The following is a 25,851-nucleotide window of genomic DNA, read 5'->3' as shown; positions in this document are numbered from 1 at the left end:
ATTGGAAAATCTCTTTTTTTATTAACTTAAATGACCAAGAACTATGCTGTGACTAAAATCCCCTATGCTGTAAGTAAAACCACCATTGTTCCCCTTTCCAAATCCATTAGAAGCATGTAAGATGTGGGTAAAGAGAGCACTGAATAAGAAGTGGGTTGAAGCCCTTGTGAAATTACATTATTAAGAACCTTAATGAATCGATCACAAAATTCTTCCATTAAGAGTGAAGTCTCATGTGTAGCACAAGCAGCTTTACATTTTTGCTCAGAAAATTTGATGATTACACACCTCTTCTATTAGAAACATCACTGATGGCATACATACATTAGCCTATGCTAACATAAAAACATACACCATTTATTTATTGTATTTCATGTCCTAGATACTGCCCAACTTTCAATGATAGTGACAAGCCTGTCATTTGTAAAGCTGTGTGGTCTGTGTAACTCACTGAGGATGTCTCCACCAGTCTATAGCAAATTTCTCCCATGATATATGTAAGTCAGGGCTAGAAAATCCAGTACAGGAACTTTTAAAAGTTGAAGGGTACATTTCATGTCTGTGAACATTCACACAAAAGTTCCAATATTATTAAAGAATGAGAAAATTATTAATTACGCAACTACAGAATTGCAATATGATACCATTAAAATATCCTATTCTATATACTACTTGTTTCAATACAAGAGACAGAAGTATTATACTTAATGCTTACAAAGCATTTTTCATCTTCACAAAGCTTTAAAACCAATTAATTCTCATAATGTGTCTGATGTGCCACAAATTATAGCTCTGAATTTCTAGCTTACATCCTTACCCAAACCTCTCACTCCTAAATGCCTTCATTCCCATAAAAAAGATCACAGATATGCACATATTCTTGCACATACACGTTAATTATGAGAAAAGTTCCTTGATTTCAATTCATGCTGTCACTCATCAGCATTGTCAGGCTCAGCTGTTTTCACCTGCAAATGCCATGATAATACTAAAAAAATCTACTCGGTTGGGGAAAATAGGAGGGATCTGCCTTTTTTCCTCCTCATTTTCTTTGCCCAAAATTCATGCGTTCCTTTTTTCCAGTCTAACATTAAAAAAAAAAAAGGAACTGATTTTACATTTCTGCATGTATTATAGATACTACACTTTAAGAAATTCAGAACATATCAGAAATTTATCCTTGCAAGCAGTAATAGGTTGCAACTTAAAAAAAATTATAATTTAGACTTGAGAGAAAGCTTTTATGTTAGAATGTGAGGTAAAGGGACAGCAAGGTTGTTTCAGTGGATGGCATGAAAAGGAAATTTAAAATATAAAATCTCATCTTCCTATTAATACACCATCATATTATTCTAGAGGAATCTATTTGCATGTATTTTTGAATCTTTACTTTCAACCACTCTTGACTTAGTAACTGGAATAGTTAGTATTACTCATGTTTGACTGTTTATTTACTCCTAGTTGTCTCTGGTAGAATGACATGGTAATGACTAATGTACAAAGTAGAGAAGAAAAAAATTTTCAATAATTCAGCTTATTGTTATGTTACCATCATACTACCAGTTACTGATGGGAAGTATTTTCTCAAGAAAGTGAGGATACCAAGATGGGGTTTTTAAGCAATATGCTATATTTATTTCTGAAATTTCTTCTAAGTTTCTTTTTCTATGTCACTTTCTGAGACCACCTAGATACAACAGACAGGAATTGCATTTATAGCCAGGGCATTTTTTTATTATGGTACTTGTCCAGAATGTGTGCTGGAAATGGAAAACAGTTCCAGGACCAACAGAAGACAAAATGCCATTATTCTTTGGTGTACTTCATGCAGATTATACATGGAAAATCTTCTTAAAAAGTGAAGCAAGGTAGTCAGAAACAGTCGATGTACTGAGTAGGAAAATACGTTTTGAAAATTCTAAGAATTAGGGTTTTCTGAGGACTCAGCAGAGACTGACAACAACAACAAAAAAACCCAGTTATGTTTCTATGACTTTTCTAATTCACTACAGTCAGTCATACTGCAAATCCATTCAATTGTAACTAGACATTTATAGGATAGTAGAGGTTTATATAAGTTCCCATTTCCAGAATCAAGAAAGAAAAGCCTTTGCTCCTTATTCATAACTCCCTGAGCATATTTATTTTAGAGCCATACTACTAAAAATAATTTCACTCACATACATATGTTTAACTAAAACTCTCCTTTTTTCATTGTTGAAAGTCATTGAGTCTTATTCTAAACCCAAGATATATTATGCAGGATTAAAGAACAGTCCACTAAATTAGTTTTGTTCTTTAACCCTTTCCCAATGCTTATTTTAATGCCACTTGTCATACAGCACTGACTTGGTTAGGAAAAAAACACCACCTAAACTGAAGACTAAACATCGTCTTTGCAACTCTAAGCCTACAGTAAAAATAAATACAAAAAATTATACAAACATGTATAACATTGCCTACTGCTATGTGATGGAAAGATTGTTACAGTAGAGAACTCCCCAGCTTCAGAAAAGAGCTTACTTTTGATAGATATCTAGTCAAATACTTACATCTATTGCAGCCTTGCAAACACAGATATTGCACTTTAACATGTGAGGCATTTTGTGTGTATTCTGAAAAAAACCTTTGCAATCAGAAACCAGATTAAGACACTGTTAGCTTTCATAGTGCTGTTACAACAGCAGCTGAAAATCAAAGCCACACCCAAATTATTTTTGCTGATGCATCATGAAGTAAATGACTCAGGATTTCTCCATTAGAGACGAGGTCTTCCCACACCCAATATTCTTTACTATGATAAAATTCACTACCTAGTGAACCCTGCCCTAGTTTCCAACCATAGCTAATGGAGCAGATTAACCTTACAAGTAATATTTAATGCCACTGCACAAAATAAGAGGTTTAAAGATCTCTTCTTAAAATACAGATAAGTTTTTCCAAAACTGGCGTTTCCAATATGCCAAAAACACTGTGGGAGCTTAAACCACCTCCAAAATAACTGAGTTACGAATTATCAGTTAAAAAAAAAAATTTAAACATTTCTACCACAATGACAGCAAAGGCTGAGATATGATGAACAGGTGGCTAAACTCAGAACAAAATAAATAGTATTGAAATCTCTACCCCCCCTCTCAAAACACAGATTTGAAGAAGTAGAGCTAAAACTCACAGACAGTGCGATCTTTGTCTCCTGGAAGAGGGTATTCCATTTTTCTCTTCGGTACTGCTCCCATGCACCTGACAGAATCTCGCCCACCTCCCCGTTTCTTTCTGCTTGTCCCTCCAGGATGACCCGAGCCGAGGATGAGAAGCAGCCGTCAATGTAATTGCACCTGTGCCCCTGCACAGTAGCATTTTCCTGACGGCATCAGCGGATGCAGTTTGAAACTTCCCAGGACTGTGCAATTTCTCCTGACTAATGTGGCTTTCTAACTGGGGGGAGGGAGATGAGGATGACAGATTGCTAAGGGCTTTTAAAAAGATACTGCTTGAAAGAATTACGGCACATCGATCTTATATGCAGCCATTAATAAGACTTTCCAAGCAACAGTATTTAAAAGCCTTGGTCATATTCTCCTGGCTGGCAACCACCTCCTCCTGTGCTTCGACTGACAAAGAGCCAGGCGCTGAGAGGGCTAATATTAGACAATGACTTCAAGGCAGCAAAAGAGTCATTTAAATTTCCTATTCTGCTTTCACCGCCTGAGGAGCATAGACCTTAGTTTCTCCAGCACTACTGTATCATCTGATCTAGAAGCAGGCTCCGAGAACTACTTTGAAGCTGTTCCCGGATATTTTCCGATGCATAATATATATCTAATTCTGCATTCACCCACGTATCCTGAAGAGTTAGAAAAGTTTTATAGCCTGTGTAGAGTTCTGTACCACCAGATCTGTGACAGGGAAAAGCTCTAAAGCTCTTTCCTTTGCATTTTCAGCAGGTGGTTGCACATTACCACCATCGTGGAAAAGTCTTAGAAAGAAATATAACATACTAGACAAAGCCCTCAAACTCAGAGAGCTCTGGATTATTTACCTGTTCAAAAGGGGACCTGCAAATACAGGTGAAAAGCTGAGCAGGACCTTTCTGACAAGGACAGAGATGAAAAATACCTGAAAAACTGAAAGCAAAAGCAGTAAATGTTACCTTCCTGGGAGGACAGGGTAACAGGCCAGCCAGACTCTGTACCTGGAGCTTGGGGTGGGAAGTCACTGATCATGCAGGTCATCAGACTAGGCTGATACAGGAAAACTGCTTTGTTTTATACCAGTTACTAACAACTCACAGATTTTACCCTTCACTTACATTCAAAACTAAATGAATCAAATTAATGCATCTGACTGGTAAACTAGTGGAGTATTTCTGAAACATTTTTGAAACCTCTTTAAAACACCAGCTCCAAAGAATTAACTTGCTTATCCATTATAAATCATGTTAATTCTGACTCCTAATGAGAGTCTTTACTGAAGTGAAAAGTATCCAAGAAACAAGAGACAGTCACATTATAATGACTAAAAGAAAAGTACAGCAAGTCATTTTTTTTTCATTCAAGTGTCTCAAGGAAGTTGATTCACGACTAGAAGTTGTGAGAGCAGTTACTGCAGTATTAACCCTCCTGTAAACGTGACCCCAGAGTAATTAATACAAAGGGGGATTAAAAATTTTTTGCACCAACAGAACTCAAAATTTACTATAGATCATCATGTACTTTTGTCTTCAAATTGTCTATTAAAAATACTAAAGGCAATATGGGTTTACACACCATATGGCCCATATAATACTTTTCTCCATCCGTTCAGATATGACATTAGTGTTATCCAAAAACACCTGATGAGTTTACTTGGCCTCCATAACAACCAGTCTGTTCTCTACACAACTTTAAGCTTGCAGTTTCTTTTATTTTCTCTCCGGTGTCACCCGCCTCCAGTAATGTGACAAAAAGGAGCACAGCCTGTCCTCCCCTCCCTCTTAGCAGACTGCTGAGAAGCAAAATATCCAAAATAGTCCATCCATCACTAGACCAGGTGCCTCTACAGTACACTGCAATTTGCAGCAGAGGGATCTCCCCAGGCTGCATTTACATGGTCAATTTACTCTGCCATTACTAGTGGGTGCAGATGAAAGCTGCAGTACCATTTTAGAACACTAATGGTAAGATTTATACAGCCAAATGATGAGATGGAACAAGGAACTGATCTGATTGTAAAAAAATAAAATCCATCTTTTTTTTCTTTCTTAGCCAGGTTAGTTTATAGTCTAATCAGTCTCCTGAGCCAGTTTATAGCATCACCCACAAATCCAGGTGCCAGCATAAGGAAAAGGATGGTTATAAGCCAGAAAAGAGGACTGAAGCCCAAACACCTCTTCTGGCAACAGCCCACAATGCAGGCACACAAAGCACAGTCTCAGAACCAGCTCATCAGAATGAAAAGTGAACTGCAGTTTTGACAGAACTGTGCATTTAAAACTGGCATTATGTCACACATATGTGTAAAATGAGAGTACTACATCTTTAGTCCACCCAATATTTGGTGAGAAAAATCTTGTTGAGGAGCATTACTGACCCTACCATTGAAGTTGTATCAATGTTCTTTTTCAGCTTCTTCTTTTTCCTTACTTATAAGGTCTGAGATTACCTTTTAGAATTCAACATTTATAAGCCTGGTACTTGACAAAAGCCACATTACTTTGCAAGTCCTAAAGTTTTCAGGTTTTTGAATGAATGTGACTTAGAATTTTCATCACAGCAAAAAGTTTCTGAGGTTAGGTTTCCTGGGGTTTTCATTTGGCTTTGTTTCATTTTTTAAACAAAATAATTTTAGAACAGCTCAATTTAGGTGGAGAAAGCATTTGTGAAAACAAACATCACTGAGTGTTTTGATAAAATCTACACTTGGTTTAAAAGGGGTCAGATGAGGATTTGAACATCTCAATTTAGGGATGCACCAGTGTTCTAAGCAAAGAAATGCCATATTTTATACATGTTTTACTATTGTAGGCATGCAGGGAACACATCAGCTAAAGGCTGTTCTGAATGTCGTTGTATTATGCTGGGAAATGGTGGTGCCTCTTGATGGAATCTCTCTTCAATCTTACAGAAATCTGTATATCAGAACATCACATAAAGGCATCCTCCATGCCCCTCACCACCAAGCAGCACGTTGCCTAAATAAGCAGTGAGAGTTGTCTTTCTGAACCTGACATTGGAATGCATTACGATGTTGCCCAACATTTCCCAAGCACTTTTGTCCCACGTCCCTCCTAAACTCCACTGTTCCTACCTCCTCCCCGCACAGGCCAGACCCAGTGCCATGGAGTTGCCAGCTCTGCTGAGCCCTGGTGCTGCCTTTCTCTCTCAGGATGGCATGCTGCTTGTAAAGCACTTCTCCACTGTTTTCAGGACTCATTTTTCAATTAGCTTCTTCCACTACAGCAAGAAGACAATGCAGACCGTGTCTCTCCAAACTCTGGAAAAGGTAATTCCATGTCTGTGCATATTTTCCCCCCATGATGGGAAGATGACTGCTTGAGCAAGGGCTGGCTGTGAAATGAGAGCACTTGTTACACATTCAAAATCTTTGTTCTGAGTTTACAGGTTCCAACTCTAGGTTCAGTAGAGCTGTGTTCAGTATTTTACATAAACTTTTTAATTTGGACATGAGATTTTTGATGCTCTTTGTGTTCATCCCCAGCTTGTTTTCATTTTAAATACAGATTAGTATGGATTCTGAGATTTGATGCAGATAGGTGAGCCAAGGAAAGTCTCATTTTGTTAATTCGGTATTATTCTCCCATTTGCACAAAATAAAATCTGACGCTGGGAAGGATCACATATACAATTTACATTTTGTTTTTCAACCTGAGACTTCTAATGGGTCAAACAATAAAACCAAAATTTAAAAGTCTGGAGTCATACTAATGATCAGACCCTCTAGAACTAGAATGAAAGATTAGATTCAACAGTGACACTACTACCATGACACTCAACCAGACTTTAGTGGGGCTACTCCTTAACATGCATTTCCATTACTACTGAAATAGCTAATTAATAGCAACATCAAGTAAATAATATGGACAGAACTAGTTGTAGGAATGGCAGAAGACTCATGAGTTAATTAAAACAATGTCTTCAGTGAGGAAAGTTTTCTTTCTTAATTAAAATTTTTTTAAAAATGGAGAGGTTTACAGCAATTAATTAATTTGATACTGTATTTTACACAATTCTACATGCAAAGCTTTACATTTCAAACATTGTGTATGAAAAAGCCCTTAAAAAACTAAGGTGGTGGCAGTTTGACGTTGTGAGTGTCAAAATCTAATTTTTTTTGTGCAATCTGGTTTAAAATCTTGCATGGATTAACTTTCTTCTGCAAACACAGCACTAAAATGGAAAACAACAAGAGTCAGCTCCAATCCTTCCACCAGAACCATATAGCTGACACATTCAGGAGGACTTTCTGGGGGTTAGGTTCCAACAACGGTCTGGGTGAACCTGAAGGAAGGAACATCTCTCCTATGAGGAGAATCTGAGAGAGATGGGACTGTTCAGCCTGGAGAAGAGAAGGCTCAGGGGGATCTCACCAATGTACATAAAGACCTGAAAGAAGGGTACACAGAGGATGGATCCAGGCTCTTTTCAGTGGTGCTCAGTGACAGGACCAGAGGCAAGGGGCACAAACCGTAACATTTGAGGTTCCCTCTAAATATCAGGAAACACTTTTTCACTGGGAGGGTGACCAAGCACTGGCAGAGGTTGCCCAGAGAGGTTGTGGAGTCTCCATCCTTGGAGGCATTCAAAAGCTGATGGGACATGGTCCTGGGCAACCGGCTCTAGGTGGCCCTGCTTGAGCAGGGGGGTTGGACCAGATGATCTCCAAAGGTCACTTCCAACCTCAACCATTCTGTGATCCTGTGAGCATAGCTTTAATACCTATCCAAATGTAAAAAAACAAACTTGCACAAGCGCATTAAAATATAGGACAAATGACTTAGCTGGAAGCAGACATCAGGAGCTGAAAATGTACTCAAAGAACAGTGTTTGGATCACCTTCATCCCAGTGTTCTGAAAGAATGGGCACAGATCAAAGATCCAGCAGAAAGGATTTTTAATAAATCTATAAACTCAAAAGTGGAAAAAAGCAAACATAGTGCCTATATTGACAAGGAGAAAAAAGAAATCAGGAATATATCAGGCCTATGAATCTGATCAAAAGCCAGCATGCTACTGAGAAGAATTATTCTTTCTTGCAAAAAGAAGAAAACAGATGATCATCAAAGAAGATAACACATGGCTTCACCAGATGTAGATTGTGCCAAACTCACTCAACATCTTTCTTTGACAAGACAGCTAATTTTTCTGAAGAAAATGCAGGAAGTTTATATGGACTTTTTATACTGTGCCATATGGGGTATGGACTTTTGATACCGTGCCACATGAGTTAAGATGAAAAAGATAGGAAAGGAACCAAATATATAGATGGCAGAGATAACAGTGGGTTATGCTGAATGAAAAGCTATCAGCTAAAGAAGGTTACTAATGGAGTTCCTAAAGAATGAGTCTTTGGTCAAAGCTTTTGAATTTTCCTTAATTTTTCCAACTCTCTCCCCCACTCCACTGGGTGGGGGGGAAGTGAGCGAGCAGCTGCGTGGGGCTTAGTTGCTGGCTGGTGTCAAACCATGACTGGATAGAGAGTATGGCAGCACTTACTGGATACAGTAAAATGCCCATGATTTATTATTGTTCAGTCACAATGATGTGCAATGGCTCTTGAACTGCATGGAAAACACTGCTTTCCCAGGGCAGTGATGCCATGTTTGCACTTCCTTTCCTTCAGAGATACATTTGATAGCGAGAAAAATGATCGGTCCTTGGAAGCTCATAAATATCTATCAGTGGGCCATCATCTGTTTGATGCTGCAAAATTTGTAATGCAGACAGCTGTCATTGATATATTCAGGGCCTGCTGGACAGAGCTATGACCTGAAAAATGTGCAGAAAATAACACTGGGCATAACTGTGGTGTGGAACAGGTGAAGCATACCCTATTTGCTTCTCCTCCCTCTCCTACCCATTCTGTTGGGTATGAAAAATATGAAGGACCACTTATTTCCTGATTATGCATTTAGTAGCACACCACTACTGCTTATAATATTGACCAATACCTTGTTTGCAAGAGCTCCAAAAGCACAGAGAAAACAGCTGTTCACAGTAACCTAGGTCTAAATGCTGAAAGCCTCCTTGCAACAGTGACTGCTGAAGAACAACATGGGAAGCAACCTACTGAGGTGCAGAAAAAATGTAGTTGCTTACCAGAAACCACAAATAACTAAGGGGGAAGAGTTTGGGGCCCAAGAAAAAAATTAAAACAGTAATTAAAAAATAAATACGTTGTAGCATTAACTACCGAAATACTTTTCGGCTCCTTGTTAATTCCCATCTCTGGCTCATCTGTGTGGAATATGTTCATAACTCTCTGTGGAGCCTTTGTTTTACAATAGCATGAACCCTGCTGAGCACTTCTGAAGATAATTTTTGTGGGTATTTCAAGGTACCTGTTATTATCAGCAGGTATCTCGCCCAGCTCTGCACCCCAACCAACCAACTAACGAAAAAAACCTGTGTTTTTCCTGCTGTTGCTTATCTGCTGTTATAGTTGTAGCCTTACAAATGTAAGATATGTTACTATGTCACTCAGTACACCTCTAAATGTTTATATACACACACACTCACTTGATACAGTAATGTATCAAAGAGCCTTTACTAGTGACGGAAATCCATTACCAAAACGCAAAGAAAATAGTGAAGTGCATATGCATGTGCAGGGAGATCTTTTACTCCCTATACAGCACAAGTTTTTCAATCAAAATGGTAACTGCTGCATGAACTGAAGAACTGTGGAACTGTAAAACAGGTATCACTTTTACTGAAGAAGGAAATGCAGAGGGTGGGGATTATACCCATGAAATAAATTCTCACTGTGGATTTATGCCATTAAAGGAAGTGATTTAACATAGCAGCAATATCAATAACAGATTTTATTGTTAGCGTTCAAGGTTGGTTGTGGATAAACACAAAACTTGGTGGTATAGACCAAAGCCATAAACAGGTAGTACTTATGCAGCTGAGAAAAAAATCATTCCTTAGGTAAGGAGCTTTTTGCGCCCTGGTGAAACCAGAAGCCTTATAACTATTATAATAATTAATCATTTTAAAGACAGTCTTTCTCTATAACCACTTTCTCTGTACACCTGCAAAAACAGGTGTGCCCTCCGTGAAGATGCAATTACATTTACCCGCTGCAAACCGATCTGATTCCGTTACTGAACAGCAACAGCAGCTATATTTAGCCGCTGTTTTAAATAAGGCCAAGATGATGTCGTAGCCCCGTTTTCTAACAAGACACGCAATATAATTGTAAAAGTTTTCTGCAAACCCTGTGAATAACACAAACCCTAGAAAAGTAGGGTAGTTTCAGTACTTACTACACAGCCGAGTGAAACGCACCTTTTACGTGAATCACACTGATTCAGAAGCGGGATTTATTAGCCACACAGCGGATTTACCGTCCCTACCCCCGACCCCAGGGTTCAGTGGCCAGCTCCGGGCGGTGGGAAGCCGCCCCCCCCAGACACTCCCCCCCCCCCCAAAGCACAGGCCTTTCTGCCCCAGCACTTCCCGGGCTGTGCCGCCGCCACACGCCTCACCGACAGCCCGCCCGGCCGTTTAACCCCTCCTCAGCCCCTCACGGTGCTCAAAGGCCGGCGTGGAGCTGCTCCGAGGGGAACACCCGCCCGGCCGCCGCACAAAGGATCGTCCCTTCCCCGGCAGAGCCCGGCCCCGGCTGCTTCATCCCGCCAACGATCCCGCCCTCGGCCTCCGCGGCGGGACTTCGGGTCCCCGGGCTGCTCTGGAGCACCGGACACCCCACGCCGGTCCCGCCGAGCACCGCCCCGACCCGCCGGTCCCGCCGGCTCCCCGCCTTCCCCCGCCTCAGGCGCTGCCGCCGGCCGGGCCCCGAGCGCCCGCCTCACGCCCAACGGTCACCTCGGCCCGCCCCGCCACACACACACACCCACCCACCCCCCCACACACCGCCGCCCCCGGGGATCGCGGCGCAACGCCCCGGCGAAAGGGGCGGAGAGACACGGGCCCAACCCGCCCCGGGTCGCCCCCGCGCCCACCTCAAACACCACTTCTTCGTCAAACTCCGGTGTCATCCTTCTCCGCCATGCCACCCCCTGTGGGCACTCTGGGAAACGGAGTCCGCCGCGCCTCCGCCGGCGGCCCCGCCCCACCCCGCCCGTACCTCACGTCGGCTGGAACTACAAGCCCCAGAAAGCACAGCGAGAGACGGCTTCCGGGAGCTCTGATTGGTGGGCTGGGGCGGGGTTAGACGGGGATGGGCCGGTAGGGGGCGCCGTTGTGCGGTGGCGGCAGCGGCGGCGGGCGCTGCTGGCGCTCAGTCTGCCGCCAGCCGCGGGGCGTTATGCGGCGGCGGGCGGCGGGCGCTGCTGGTGCTGCTGCTGCTGCTGGGTGGCGGCGCGCGGGAACAATGGGCTCCTTCTCCTCAGCCCTCAGAGGGGCCGTGGCGTGAGGGACGAGGGAGAGGACGGCGCGGCGCTCGGGGAGCACCATGAGCTCCGCCGGTGAGTGCCCGGGGAAAGTTTGGGAAGCGGAGGTTTCCTTCACTGGGGAGGGGGGGAGTCCGTATACCCCCTTCCGCCGAGCCCAAAAAGCCTCCCCTCACTCCGTGGTGGCCGGCGGGGGCCCGGTGCCGCTGTGTGGGGACGACGAGGGAGGGGCGCCGCGGCGGGACCGGGCGCTGCGTTCCCCGTCGTGTGTCCCCCCCCCCCCCCGCCTCCACCTCGCCCCGGGGGGAAGCAGGCTGCCGCGGGGACCGAGGGAGCGTGGGGGGGTGCAGCCCCTTCCCCGGGGTCCGCTGCGGACGCCCCGCTTCCCCCGGCCTCGGGGCTGGGCTGTGCGGGAGCGTCCGTGCCCCGGCGGGCCGGGGCTTGAAGCCGGGCTCCTCCGCTCACCCTTCCCGGTGTACGGCTTCGGTTGTTCTCGCGTGTCCGGCGGAGAGAAGAGACTTCGTGGCCGGCGGTGGAGCGGGTCACTTCGCGGTGGGGTTGAGCCGGCGGAGGGTGAAAGCTGCCGGGAGCCTCCGTAGGGTTTTCTGGTAAGAAAGGCGACGCGGCGGGGTTTGGGGTTTGTCGCTCCGTCCTGACTTGGCCGAGCTGCCAAAGTTTGTCGGCGGCCAAGGTCCGGCTTTGCTTCGAGGATAGATACCTGCCTTGATCGAGCGCCTGCAAGCCGGAGCCCTCACGCAGGGGCAGGGATACTGGAAAGCAAGAGTTCACTGCTGGTTTGAACTGACCTCCTTCAGCGCTTTTCTTACCTTTCCTCCCCCTTTTCTGGACCGGCTAAAAGAGCTGCAAGGCAAATTCTTGATTGAAAACAAGAGCTCTCCGTGTTGAAGGGAGTCGGTCGTATTTTTTTGTTTGTTTGGCTGCACGTTGGTGTGCTGTTAGTACTTTCGTTCAGCCATCTGTTAGATGAGTAGATTCCTTTCTTAGCCCGCTTGAAGACGAGAATAGGAGTCGTTTCTGTGTCGAAAAGATGTCTTGTGTAAGTTATGATGTGTTGGGTGGAAACACAACTAATTACAGCGTGAACCTGAAGCAGCCAAGTGCTTCCAGTAAGGATTGGGGTGGGGGGGTGTTCTAAAGAAAAAGCAATATACAGACATCAAGCAAAACCGTCAGCCTGATTCTCTGTTTTCCTCTCAGATATGTCAAATTGTTACTGAGTCCAGCGTTAATTATCTGGGCTCTCTTAGTTAATCAGGATTTACTGGAAAATAAAACGCTACTTAATGCATCTTTCTGCTTCGTTTAATATATTCCCATTTTTAGTATATATGACAGAATTGATTTTGTTTAGATCTCGAAAAACATGTAATAAAGCAGGATATTATCTCTACTTAACAGCTGCGTTGTACGTTCATGTTGTTTGGTAGTGCCGGTGTTAGTGCAATGCACCCCTGCTCTTGAGTTAAACAGCTGTGCAAATAAAAGATACGTGTTAGGGGGTGCTCAAGAGCTTAGAGCTGGGCTGTTAAAATTTGATACGGTACTAAGTTTCAGAAAGTTGGGTAGACTTTCAGTGCTAAGCAGTGATTTCAGGACTTCTGGAGCTGAGGTTGTGTGATTGAGTGTTTATGTTGTGATGGTGTTTGTGGGGAAGGTGTTGAGGAAGGGGTTCTGGTGAAGAAAGTCACTTAGAAGGCAAAAGAGAAAGGGATGCTGAGGAATATCGGTAAGAAGAAAGTGGGACGGTTTCATGGAAAATGTGAATTTTAGCGAGGTATTTGAAGGCGAAGGCATAGAGAGAGTCCTGGTGGGCAGGAAGAGGGAAGCTGAGGGGTATGTGAAGGCTGTTGAAGAGGGGATGAAGAGTATTTTGTGCATGCTGGATTATGTGAGGACAAAAAAAAAAATAAATAAATACATGGGGAACAGGTGAAACAAGATCAGAGATTCATGATCCTGCTGCCAGTGTCATGACAGCTTTAGACATTTCAGTTAAGGAGCTTATAGGCAGGGTATGAAAAGACTGAGGACTGCCAGAAGACAGTTCTGAAGGTTTAATATCTGTCTCTTTGTATTGCTGCAGAATTTAGCTCCTGTAATACATAGGCGTGCGTTATAAAGCTATTGCTCACATAAAAACTTATCAAATCCTGTATTTTAATTTCAGTCCTGTGATCTGTAGGAACTATTTCCTACATTGAAATTATTTAATTGTGAATTCACTTATTACTCTGGTTTGTGCTACGTAAGCTATCCTTCTGACAACTGATTGGTAATACAGCGTTTCAGTAGAAATGTTATCATTGTGTGTGAAGGCTTCAGATGGAACTTGAAATGCCTAGAAATCCTTTTGCTCTTCCTTCAGCTTAACTTGAAGGGCTTGAGTGTCTGTCTCTCATGTCTTCTTTTAATGTACCTTTAGAACACAGCAACCTGGTACAGCATTGTCAGTATTGATTTACTATTTTTAAGTAGGATTTGCAGATATGAGTGACTTCGGCTTGATATGCAGGACTCTCTGTGAGAGATACTGTGCTACTTGAGGGAACTATGGTATGGAGAGAAATACCAAACACAGCTTCTGTCCGTGGATAGAAGTTGCGAAAGGTCGAACATTGATAACCCAGCCTTAGCAACACTCCAGCTTGCCGTCTGCCTTTCTAAATAATGCAGTGCATATTCAGTTTCTTGCTATGTATCTTTTCTAGTTCCTCTGCAAAATTGTTTCAGTTATGTCTGGGTCGGGAGCTGGATGTAATTCAGTGACAGGTGAAGGGGTTCTGCCATAGCTGTTGCTTACATATTTGAAAATGTATATGTAAATCTGGACTTGTTAGAACTAAGGTACTATAGCACTTATTTAAAATACTTCTAGATAATTTAAAAATTATCTTACTGTAGTGATCAACCTGTATGTTTGTTTCAACCTTCATTTATAGCCATTTTCTCATTACTTTCTCATGTAGTGTATATTCTTTATATACGATGGTGATGAATGCACATTTACTCATTTTCTGCCTGGAACTATTGTGCTGTCTTCAAGTATGCCCTTTGCCTTTAAAAGGGAAAAACAAAAGCTCAGAGTTATGAGTTTGACATTTATTATTTCTTGCTGAAGAAACAGTCCTTATATGTGAATCTATACAGCTTATTTAATGTGGGCAGAATGTATAGCTTAGACTTGAAATCTGATTTGACAACAACAATGAGAAATATGTAGAGTATTTTAATGTCAAAAATGTAATTCAAAGGGAAAAAAACCCATAGCGGAAACAGAATAAACAAAACCAAAATGACTTTTCCAATCGAACTTCATTGGTTTCAAGGATTGAAAAAATGAGGCCTACAGGGTTTAATGTCCCTTTAACCCTCTAATATGTCAAGTCTCATTAGAGTTACTCAGCTCTATCTCTGCATGCGATCTTAAAAGGTTGTTTATTCATCTCTTGTCCTTACTCCAAAGTTATCATCAACTTTCCTGTTTTATTTCAATAAGTCATTGGACAACCTGAGATTTTTTTTTAAATTAATGTTTTCCTTTTGCAGTTTATTTAGGATGTTTTCTAAAACTGTAGTGGCTTGGAAACCATCATTTTCCCTTGTATTTTAAAAACTACATGTGTTATGTTCCGGGATGTCATGACTCATTCCTTTTTTTGTTTTCTTCTGAGCGTTGTGGCACCTGAGAAAATCAGAGCCTTTGCCTAATGAGAAAATAAATACACATTCGCAGGAAATAAATTAATGATATCAGAATACTTTTTTGAAACTTTCTTTCTGTAACTGAAAGCAAAGTAATTGAACTGAAAAGCCTTGTGAGTCATTAAAACTTAAGTTGCTGGAGAACGGGAGTTCTAAAATACTCTATCTGTTTCTCTGTGCAGTGTATTAACTGCCATCACAGTAATCTCCGAGTGCATCCCAAACATATAGCAATAATTGTCTCTCTCCCTACATGCTCTTTTAAGAGCTGGATTGGCTTTCTTCGTTTGTGTCTGTGAGTTGTAGTGTTTTATGCCAAAAGTAGTCCCAAGAACAGTAAATTGGCCGTTAGAGCAAGCTTTTCCTTAACATAAGAAAGAACAGCACATTGATCCCTTGGTAGATACCTTCTGGGCATCATGTTATTTTCATATATAGCCTACAGATGTGATTTCCTAACTCTGGGAATACAGTATGCATATGTAAACAAGGTGCCATGAGAAAGCCAGTATGTACATTTGCAGTAGGCCAGCTACTAAGCAGTAACTGTTTCAAGCCCTTTCCTTTTCTTTTCCTAGTACCTGTGAAATAGATTTCACCTCGTAGGTGAAAAGGAATAAACTACCTTGTATACTGTGCGGTAAGGTAAGAGTATACATATGGCCAGCTTCTATAAAGTAGCTGATTTGTTAAATTCACACCTTGGCTTACCCGGTAGTAACTTGTATCCTCAAGTTTAGGTGCAGCTGCTGTCAAAATCTTATGTCACACTGATTAATTGTCTCACTGGCTTCCTACTGTTTTGTGGTTCAAAAAGGATATCGCTTTAGAGTGGCTTGCAGGATCCTGCCACGGGGATACCCCTTGGGTGGCTAGGGACAGTCCATAGGGGACCCTAAATACCAGGAGAGAGGCCTCTGTTCATGTGGAGCATTGCAAGGAAAGGAATATCAAATTATGTTTGCATGACAGTGTCCAGGACCATCTGTCCCTGTTTCCTGGATAGATGCAGGTGAACATAACTTTTCTTTTGCTGTTCCCAAGTGTAGAAGTTGTTAACGTAACCTCAAAATTATGGGCATAAAGATAACCTGGGAAAATGCTCCTTTAGCAATAGTAGGGTTTATTGCAGAAGGGGTGGTGCTTTTTTTTTTTTTTTGTCTCAGTTCAACTTCATGTATCTTCTTTTCTCCCTATTCCTCTGCTGGGCAGGCAAGATAAGAGGTAAAAATTTGAGAAGATTTAAAGCTGTGTAATAATAGTGCTTAAGACTGCACTGTCCTATTGGCTTTCCTGCTCATTCATGATATTGCATAGAAGAAGACAACGAGCATTTTTAAGTGAGGTCCTCAGTTGCCAAAGCCTATCATCTGAAGAACAGAAATGGACACTTTAAGGCCAAAACATTGAGAGTAGAAGTTGCTCCAGGGTGTTCTCATCTCCCTCTAAAACAACTTGAAGGTAGGACAGGAACACACACTAGTCAAGCAATAACGAGTGTCGGTTGCAGAGGAGCTCAGCAGGATGAGAATGGGTGTTGCTTTTTCCTCAGCATGCTGGAGATGATTCACCAGAAGGACAAATGTCTCTTCTCTGCTGTGACCTGAATTTGGACGAGGAGCATATGTATTAACCTGCAATAGGTGGTGCTAATGGCTATTTATTTTTAGCAAAATAATGCCCTTTTTAATCTGATTTTTTTTAAAGGTGGTGGGTATGTTGGTATTTTTAAGCATCTTTTTTTTTTTTTTTTTTTCCTTCAGCACTGAACACAGTGTTGGCTGTTCCTAGATGAGCAGTAGATTTCCTGTTGATGATGGCAGCTTTGTTAGTAGCTTTATTTATGGATTTCTTCCTTTGCCTAGTCAAGCAAGTCAGAGGATATCTCTGGCTGTTTCTCTGGCTCCTAATCATTTAATCTGTTTATGGAAATAGAACTTTGTGTTTCTGCTCTTACATTTGGGTTTATTACTGGTAACCCATGATGCTAGTCTGGATACAGGGATCTTCTCTGAGAAATGGGTAAGATTGAAAGGGGAAGCAGGGGAAATCATAGTGATTCTCTATTCTAATCCCCTGAGTCAGGCAAGCCAGAGAATCCAATGTCCAGTCCAAAATTTCCTCTGAAACTTCTACACATCTCAGAAAGTGAGTTTAGGTTGACTGTAAGTGCTGGTGGCTCTGCCACAACCCTAGGCAAGATGTTCCTGTAGTTAATTATCCTTTGGGTTTAATGATAATTTTAAAGCTTTGTTTCTAGTTTCAACTTGTCAAACTTCAGTGGTCAGCTGTGGGATCTCATTGTGTCTTTGTTTTGGTTTTGGGGGTTTTTTTCCTGCTCAAAGAGCCATCTGTTATCAAAAATATTTCACATGTGCATAAGCATATATACTATTACCATCTCATTTCTTAAATTCTTGGTTAAATTAAGCATGATGAGCTTTCTTGTGATTTGAGGTATGATTTTTTTAGGCCTTGGATACTTCTGTAGTTATTTCTTGCCTTCATCCCAAATTTTCATCTAAGAATGCCAGAAGGTGACATAGCATGTCACCAACAGTCTGGCAGGTGCTGTGTACAGAAATATTTTCAGCTCCCTTAATCTTTTTATATTTATCTCCTTGTAATTCGAAGGACTATTATACTGCTTAGCTGCAAACTTGAATGGAACTCTCAAAATGACTGTCTACAATGATTTCCAAATTCTCTTCATTTTTTACTCTCCTAAGTATAACCAATGATCTCTATTCTTAAGTGAACGGTTCCATACGGCACCAGGAGAAAGCCCATTGTCCAAACAACTCGCTACTCCATGCATTTGTTGTATAACATTTCCTTGATTATATTTATTGTTTTTCAAGAAAGAGGCTTGCTTATGCTTGTCATTTAACAAAAAGTCATTCTCATATGACTTCAAGTCATTCCTTACACCTTTATATATATCAGTTGCCTCCTACTTAGTTTTCTCTCTATTCAGGATGGGAAGTTGTCCCTTTTAAAGCACTATGTTATGTAGAACGGTTTTTTATCGACACATGGTGAATTAAATTAGTTTATAATCAACTAAACTTTAATTCTTGATTTCTAATCGAAATCTAATATACTTTTAGCCTTGCCTAGCTGCTGTGATTTTCTCGAAGAAGTTAATTGCTTGTATTTTTCAGAAACTTAAAAGATATTTTGTTGAGGAAAACTACTGGTATGCATTCCCTTCCTGGAGTCTTTCCTCTCACATCATATTCATGTTTGAAAGGGCTCTTCATTGCATTCCTTTCTGATTGAGCAGTTGACGGCAGATCTGTATTGATACTGAGACTGTAATGTGCCTGTTAATACATTGACCCTTATCTGCTCATTTCATCTAGAGTAATCACTTTAAAGCAGATAATGGTGTTTTTATGATACCAGGCAACTTGCTGGTCTCTTCTGTCTATCCCAATGCTTTTAAACATTGAAGTAATTTGAAAAGTTCTAGTAGGCTTCAGCAAAATCGTATTGAATCACACTTATTATCAGAAGTGAATTTTTCTTGTTCTGTTTATTATCCAGGTTTCCACTATTGGCATAAAACCAACTGGTTTGTTTTCTTTGTATCCCTTTACATTTTCATGTTTTAGTTCTGAATCTTACATTCAGGTAACAGTATCATATCACAACTTCTGAGTGTCCTCCCTAATAAACACTAGTTGAAAGCCCTGCAGAGTAATCTAGTTTGATTGCTATCCAAAATGTTAGGCAGTCCCACTAGAGAGAGAAAAACTTCCAAGGTTTATGGACTTAATTTGTGGAGTGGGACAAATAATCCACAGGATATCACTTACCTAGCCAGTGTTTAATCTCCTGTATATTCTGCAATCTGTTTCTCTCATTTGGGTGTCAGGAAGGATTCCCAAGCAGACTGTCTCTCTCCTGTTTTCAGGGAACTTTAATAACTTAATAAATATTACTGAGCGTGGCCCAGGTCTACTACTGTGTTGTATTCTGTGACAAACTGGGCATCCCTTCCTTGGTTTTTACTGTAGAAAACAGGCTTCTTTATTGCCATCACTTCATTCTTCAACTGAATAGGCAGTTACCTTGTCTGAAAGTGAGCATACAACCCCTCTTCTCCTGTTCAGGATCAGTAGTTGCACATCCAAAGGGTTAATTTTTTTTCGTAGCAAACTATTGACTCTTCACTCTGTGGGAAACCTGTCTTTGGACAGGACGCAGAAGGTGGTACAGCCTTTGCAGTAGCTGGTAGTTGGGTCACTGTTGGCTGTCATCGATGGCTATAGGGAGCTGTACCTTTGGAAAGAAATTCTGCATTCCCTCTTGCAAAATGTCTCAAAAATTGTCTCGGCCATTGAGTTTACCTCAGCTACTATAACTACAGCAAGGACAGCTATTCTAAGTGTAAGTGGAGTCAGTCTGGATACCATTTAATGATTCATGTCCTAGAAAAACATGGTTTTCCTGTTTCTATAGTAGAGACATTGTTTCTGGCCATCTGCTTAGAGCAGTGGGTTAGTGTTTGGGAAATGCTTGCAACTGAGGGCATCTCTTTTTTTTTTTTTTTTTTTTAAATTTTATTTAAATCATCTAGATTTCTTTCAAACAGACCAAAAAAAGCCCAATACAGAACCCCCCCCCGCCAAGTCTGAAACTTTATTCTCATGTTTCTAGACTAGAGAATAGGATGTAGTTGCACATCTATAATAATAATGGTGATAAAAAAACAACCAAACACCAAACCTATGCTTCAAAGAAAATAATAAATCAATGGCTTACCCAATCTCTTTGCATGTGAAACATTAATTAGCATGTTTTTGTGAGAGTTTTATTTAACATGTGTGTGACTTCCTGAAAGTATACCAAAATATTATTCAAAACAAAGGTAATAAATATAGAGGTAGTACATAAAAACAGAATGAGAAACTTGTTTACTTTATAAATCAGTGTTCATATATTAAAAATCACTCAGAGCACTTGGAAATCTGAAATTATTCCAACACATGGAAATAAATTGGTCATAAACAATCTCCGGCAATATTAAAAAGTTTCAGACATACCTTAAAAAAACCCAAAACAACGAAAACAACAACATGATTGAAACTCCATAATCTCACAAGTTCCTCATGTGCTTCTTTTCCTGCCATCCGCTCTCCCCAGGGTTTGTTATCTTGTGCTGTCAAGTGGGTCATAAGTCACAGCAGTGGTGGTTGTTTCTAGGTCAGACAGTTAACATGTTGGGAAGAGTAATTTTATAAGATGCCCAGAAATAGTATTTTACAGTAGGAAAGTACTGACTTGTTATGAATTACTGCATTAACTTCACACCACAGAGTTTTCACTGAACTGATGGTAGTGACATGCCAGTTTTACAGCTGGTATGGTAATTCATCTCAGTATTGTTTGAACATAAGAGGAAGGGAAAGAGGAATTTTAGGTTACACATTTCCAAAGGTGGTAGGGGAGGGGACTGAACTGTCCTGGTAGTTACCATAGCTGTTCTGTTATCTTTATGGCTTATTATACATGTCCACCATTTTTAAATGCTATTATACTAGTTCAAACTGCAAAAGCAGGCTAATCTGCTCTGTTTTTATTGGCATCGTACTTCAGCATCTGAGCAAAGACATGCACTTTCAAAAAGGTAGACAGTTTTTTAACGAACAGGTTACCCTTGAAGACTTTTCCTACCACTCTTTGATTGTGCCTGTTAAAACAAAGGCAGGCAAAAAAGCAGTGGTAGGGAAGGGAGGCAGGCTTTTAAGAGAAAAAATGTATACATACACACATTGAAATCTTGTAGATCACATGATTTAAATGTTACAAAACTTCTAATAATACTGCGATACAGGGGAAGTTGTTCTGTGGGCTGATGGTGACTAAAGTCTTTGTTTTCCATCCTTCCTAGAAATTAAGAAGCCACCAGTGGCCCCCAAACCAAAATTTGTGGTAGGACACAAGGCAACGCCTCCACCTGTTGCACCGAAGCCCGATGTTGTACTTTCTGGTGTTATACAAGCAGCAAGGAAAACCAAGCCAGCAATTGCACCAAAACCAAAGGTTCTCAAGAGCTCATCCGTTCCGGAAGTTAAACCTCCGTCATCTACACGAAAAAGCACAAAAAGCTTTGAGGAGCACAGGGGAGATTCTTCTCAAACACTAGACCACTTGAACTATAAAAATGAAGCCTTGGAAGGGAGTACTGGTAACACAGCATACATTCTGCCAATGTCATCTTGCAAATTTGAATGCCTTCGTAAGCTTGGAAATGGGGAGAGCACCTGTAAAACGCAGATCATTTTTGAACACTTTGAAAACTTAGAGAACATCAAAGTTGGTGAAAAAACCGCGCTAGCTCTGGGGGACAGTCACAATGAAAAACTGGCAAATAGAAATCAGGTGGTTTTGAAAGCCAGCATTTTGGAAGAGAAACTTAAGGATGTTCTAACTCATAGTGTGTTTCCTAACAGCAGTCCTGTGAGGCACAGGTATGCAGACAAACTTGACAAAGGGGATGGCAGCAGTTCCAAGAACAACGTTAAAATAGAGATTATGGAACTTGTACAGTCTTCGTCATCTTCTGAGGTAGCTAAAGGGAAGCCACAAAGTACTGACAATAAGCTCACTGCTGATGAGTTTCAGATGTCTGAAATTTGTCCTAGTTTGACTGAAAATAACCACAGTTGCTCTTGCCCATTGGACCAGGAAATCCTTGAAAATGAAAATTTAAGTAGCAATAGTACGTTTTTGGGTGAAATAGGTATGAAATCAGATCCTGATAAAGCCTCCTCTGAAACATCTTCAGTCCTGAGCTCAAAAGTGCTTCCTATCCCTAAGCCAAGAAAGCCACGTGCTGCATGTCTAGTCCGTCAGGACGGCATAGACACCACAGGAGAAGGAACAAAGGAACCATCTAATTCAGAGAAAGATTCCTTCGGGCTTGTGGATCAAAGCTTTAAAAAGCCAGCAAAAATTAATATCCTTGGTCAAAGTGTTTGTTATAACAATAATATAGAAGTGCTTCATCCTGAAAAATGTGAGATAACTCAAAGCAATGCGGACAAAGTGCATCAGGTGAAGGAACCTGCTACGGAAGAGTCAGCTTCACAAAATCTTTTGCCTCAGTTGCCACATAAAACTTCTGATTTGGTGGAAAGTGTTGAATGTTCTTTAGATGCAGACCAGAACTTAGTTAACTCCATGGATGAGATGACAGATGATGCCAGTATGCTAGATGCTGTGGACAGAAGGACTAACTTTGTCAGGTGTGATGCTTTGTCCATGAGTTTGCCAAAGCAACTCAAATTAACTAGCAGTCAGCACTCATTTGCTTCCAATAGTCTCCATGTTTCCCCACAAAAATTGGAAGATAAAGAAGTTAAAATAAAGGATGAAAGTTCTCCAAAAATCGTTCCTAAGAAACCACAGAGGCACAGCCTTCCAGCTGCTGGCCTGCTGAAAAAAGCTGCATCAGCAGAGCTTGTGGAGAAAAGTTCTTACACCTCCAGTGAGGACAAATCGAACAGTGTTCTCGAAGGATCTCACTTTACGCATCCACCAGCCAAGGAGCAAAGCACACTGTCATCCTGTGACATACCCAAACGTTCTTCTGAGAAACCCGTCTGGAAGTTACCTCATCCTATTCTTCCATTTTCAGGAAATTCTGAATCATTAAAAACTGCTAATGTTGCTACTGGCTTCAACCACTTGACTGTTGTGACGAAGCCTAGGGCCAAATCTCTCTCTTCTGTGGACATGGAAAGGACAGACAAACCTTGCAAAGACCATCAGAAGAAGAATAGTTTGAAAAAGTTTCTCAACATGAAACTGTCTGTTTGCTTAATGAAAAGTGACTTCCAAAAATTCCTTTCTAAAGGCAGCCAGTCAATGGATAGTGCTATTGCCAATCTTTCCACCGGAGATGGGGGTGGAAATGGTAACAACCGGAATATAGCATCTGTAGGCAGTGAAAGGAAAACTAAATCTGCCAAGGTGCATTCCATAGAAATAAGTAGTCCGGCATTACAGAAGAAGAGGCAGAGAAATAGAAGTCAACCTGAGATGCGAAATAACCAAAGGCTGGAGTCTTTAGACGGGCATGTACTTTCGGGAGAGAATTTGTCGCAAACGCATTTCAATTCTGTAACTAGCAGTTTTGCTCCAGAGTATGAGAATGTGCGTCACTATGAGGAAATACCTGAGTATGAGAACTTGCCTTTTGCTATGGGTGCTGGGAGAAATCTCTGTTTTGAATGGCAGAACTCCAGCAGCGTGGAAGACCAGAGCCCTGGCTTCTATGAGGTTGAGGACCCTTGTGAAGCTACAAGCAGGCGCTTGAGACTTGGCAGGTAAAATAAAGAGAAAAGGGAAGTTAAACAGCTCCATTGTAACTGTTGGTTGTAAACATGTTGACTTGATGATGACTTGAGAGGCTGTACCCCTTTTGTTAAATGTCAGCAGGTGTATATCTTTCTATATGCTTTTGCTGTTTTGAAAGCTGTTTGCACTTGGTAAAGAGTCAAGAGGAAAAGTAAGCTAGTTATTCCTCGTATGTGATCAAAATCTGGGGAACTAACTTATGTGCTTTTCCAGATTTAATTAAAGCAAATCAGATAGCAAAGTCTCAGGATGAACTTGAATAAGCGTCCATAGAGTGCATAGTTGCTAGGTTTGTAAGGGGAATGAATATATTTTTAGATCAGCTGATAAAAGCTGGGAGAAGCGGGCAAGCTTTTGGGTATGCAAAATTCTTATCAGGTCTTGAAAGCTTGTTGGATATAACAAAAGATATGGCCTCTCCCTGAATATAGTGAGTCTCCTGTATCTCCCTGTGCTCCCAGCGAAGGTAGTAGTGGTGCACAAGTTCTGTGACTCACACAGAATATTACTGAAAGACAGGGTCTAGTGACTCTGCAGGTTGCTGCTGTGTTTTATTGTCTCAGGAGGTGGTGGAGAGAGACGGTATCAGCAGATTTAAAAAGGGGCTGGACTGATTCATAGGTATGTCCAGAACAGATGCTAAATGGAATAGGCAAGAACAGATCTGTAGTATCTGTAGTACTGTGACTGGATGTTGGGAAGAGGAATGGGCCACAGAGTGGCCAGGTTTGTACGTTCGCCCTAAGTAGCATCACTTACTGTGTCTGTCAGAGTGTGGTAACAGGTGAAGCATTGTTTTGACCCAATATGGTATCATTTAACTTCTTAACTTCAGCTAATCAGTTGGTCTTACAGATCCTAAAGATTTATCTCAAACCAGCAATAAGGATTTCAATGAAATATGCAGCTTGTATATTGCACAGTCCTGAGCAAACTTCTTTACACTGTTGAGAATTTATGCATAATGGCAAGAATAAATGAGCTAGCTTATACGTTGTTGCATTTAACTTCATTTTTCACTGGGAGTTACTAAGACTCGTTTCATTTTGGATATGTGTAGCAAACATGCTCCAAAGAATCTGAGAGCTGGCCATTCTTTAGGGGAGCGTGTCCTTTTGTATAGGTGGAAACAAATATTTTAAGTGGCATCCCATGTTAATAGTTGTTTATAGAGTTGATATTCTCAACATTGGACTGTTTGATGGAAAGTGTGAAGCCTTATCATGGTTATGGTCTCAGTATTGGTATATTTATTCATGTGGTGGTTGAGTATTTTTACTTGTTTACAGTAGGGTGATGCTTGGTTTTGTCTTTGGTATACTTTAAGTTCCTCACTGAGTTTATGCCTTTTGTTTAAATCTAATCTATGGGTATCTTTCGGGGCTTTTGACCACACTCTTGGTATTCCCTTGATTTGGTTTACCTAAGAAGGGTGAGACCAAACTTACATAAGGATATATATTATGTGTTTATGTGAGCTATTTTGGTTTGTATTGTGGTTCTGGATCCAGGTGAATGTTTATCTTTGCTTTAGGAAAAGAAAAGGACAGTTTTGCTGTATGGAGCGTGGTAGAACTGAGACTGCAGTTGCTCTTTGAGTGAAATTCCATAGTTTTCATACCTGGCTGAGTATCTGAGATTTAGAATTACTCCCTCTCTAGACAAACCTTCCCCAGTACCAATGGTGATTTAAAGGTTTAAGTGATCTCTTGCACCCTGACACATCCGCACCTGTAGCTGCTGCCTGAGCTGGATGTTCTTGAGGTAATTGGGTTTGTGTTGCGTTTTTCTTTAAAAAGCACACACAGAAAATCATAACCAGAGCCCTTAATATAAGTGTTTATTTTAAACTAAATTATGTAGTCAGAAACTACCTTAGGAAACTGTTAATGCATGCAGTTACTTCAGCAGATCTCGGGGAACAAAGAAATCCCTGGGGAAAAAAGGGGACACAATGGGGCAGTGGTCTCCTGATGCTAGAAGAGGGAGGTACAGGTATTCATTTTGGCCCTGGCTTGGGAGGTGTAAGGGTCCTTGCCCAGATGGAGCCAGACAGACGGCTTCTCCAGTTTTCCCGTCATTGTTATCTCAAATCCTTTGAAGCTTCTTTATCAATGTCGTCTTACCTTTTCTGCATAGTTCTTTAAGAGCCTTTTATCATTTCCTGGGCCAGGTGGTATTAT

General features: G+C 41.2%; 2 protein-coding genes across 9 annotated transcripts in view; one reads left to right on the top strand and one right to left on the bottom strand.

Annotated features, from left to right (window-relative positions):
• Positions 1 to 11,297, bottom strand: part of VEZT (vezatin, adherens junctions transmembrane protein) — a 150,143-nt gene extending 138,846 nt beyond the window's left edge. For 4 of the 6 annotated variants that reach the window (XM_049792163.1, XM_049792161.1, XM_049792159.1 and 1 more), the window contains exon 1: positions 11,186 to 11,291. In XM_049792163.1, the coding sequence (XP_049648120.1) occupies positions 11,186 to 11,221 (36 nt within the window). In that variant the 5' untranslated portion in view covers positions 11,222 to 11,291. Of the gene's footprint in view, positions 1 to 3,172; positions 3,512 to 11,185 lie in introns of those variants that run through there. The other 2 variants (XM_049792162.1, XM_049792164.1) reach the window with 2 other exon arrangements.
• A 153-nt stretch (positions 11,298 to 11,450) lies between these two features.
• The window catches only part of FGD6 (FYVE, RhoGEF and PH domain containing 6), a 74,511-nt gene continuing 60,110 nt past the window's right edge, over positions 11,451 to 25,851 (top strand). For all 3 annotated transcript variants that reach the window (XR_007504625.1, XR_007504624.1, XM_049792121.1), the window contains exons 1-2: positions 11,451 to 11,650; positions 21,198 to 23,637. Coding sequence is in view for 1 of the 3 variants with exons in the window: in XM_049792121.1 (XP_049648078.1) it covers positions 11,638 to 11,650; positions 21,198 to 23,637 (2,453 nt within the window). In the remaining 2 variants the exon portion in view is untranslated. The remainder of the gene's footprint in view (positions 11,651 to 21,197; positions 23,638 to 25,851) is intronic.

The sequence above is a fragment of the Accipiter gentilis genome, chromosome 34, assembly GCF_929443795.1.
Source record: "Accipiter gentilis chromosome 34, bAccGen1.1, whole genome shotgun sequence".
Taxonomy (NCBI): domain Eukaryota; kingdom Metazoa; phylum Chordata; class Aves; order Accipitriformes; family Accipitridae; genus Astur; species Astur gentilis.
The sequence above is the reverse complement of the archived record's forward strand: the minus strand, read 5'-3'. Positions and strand labels throughout refer to the sequence as shown.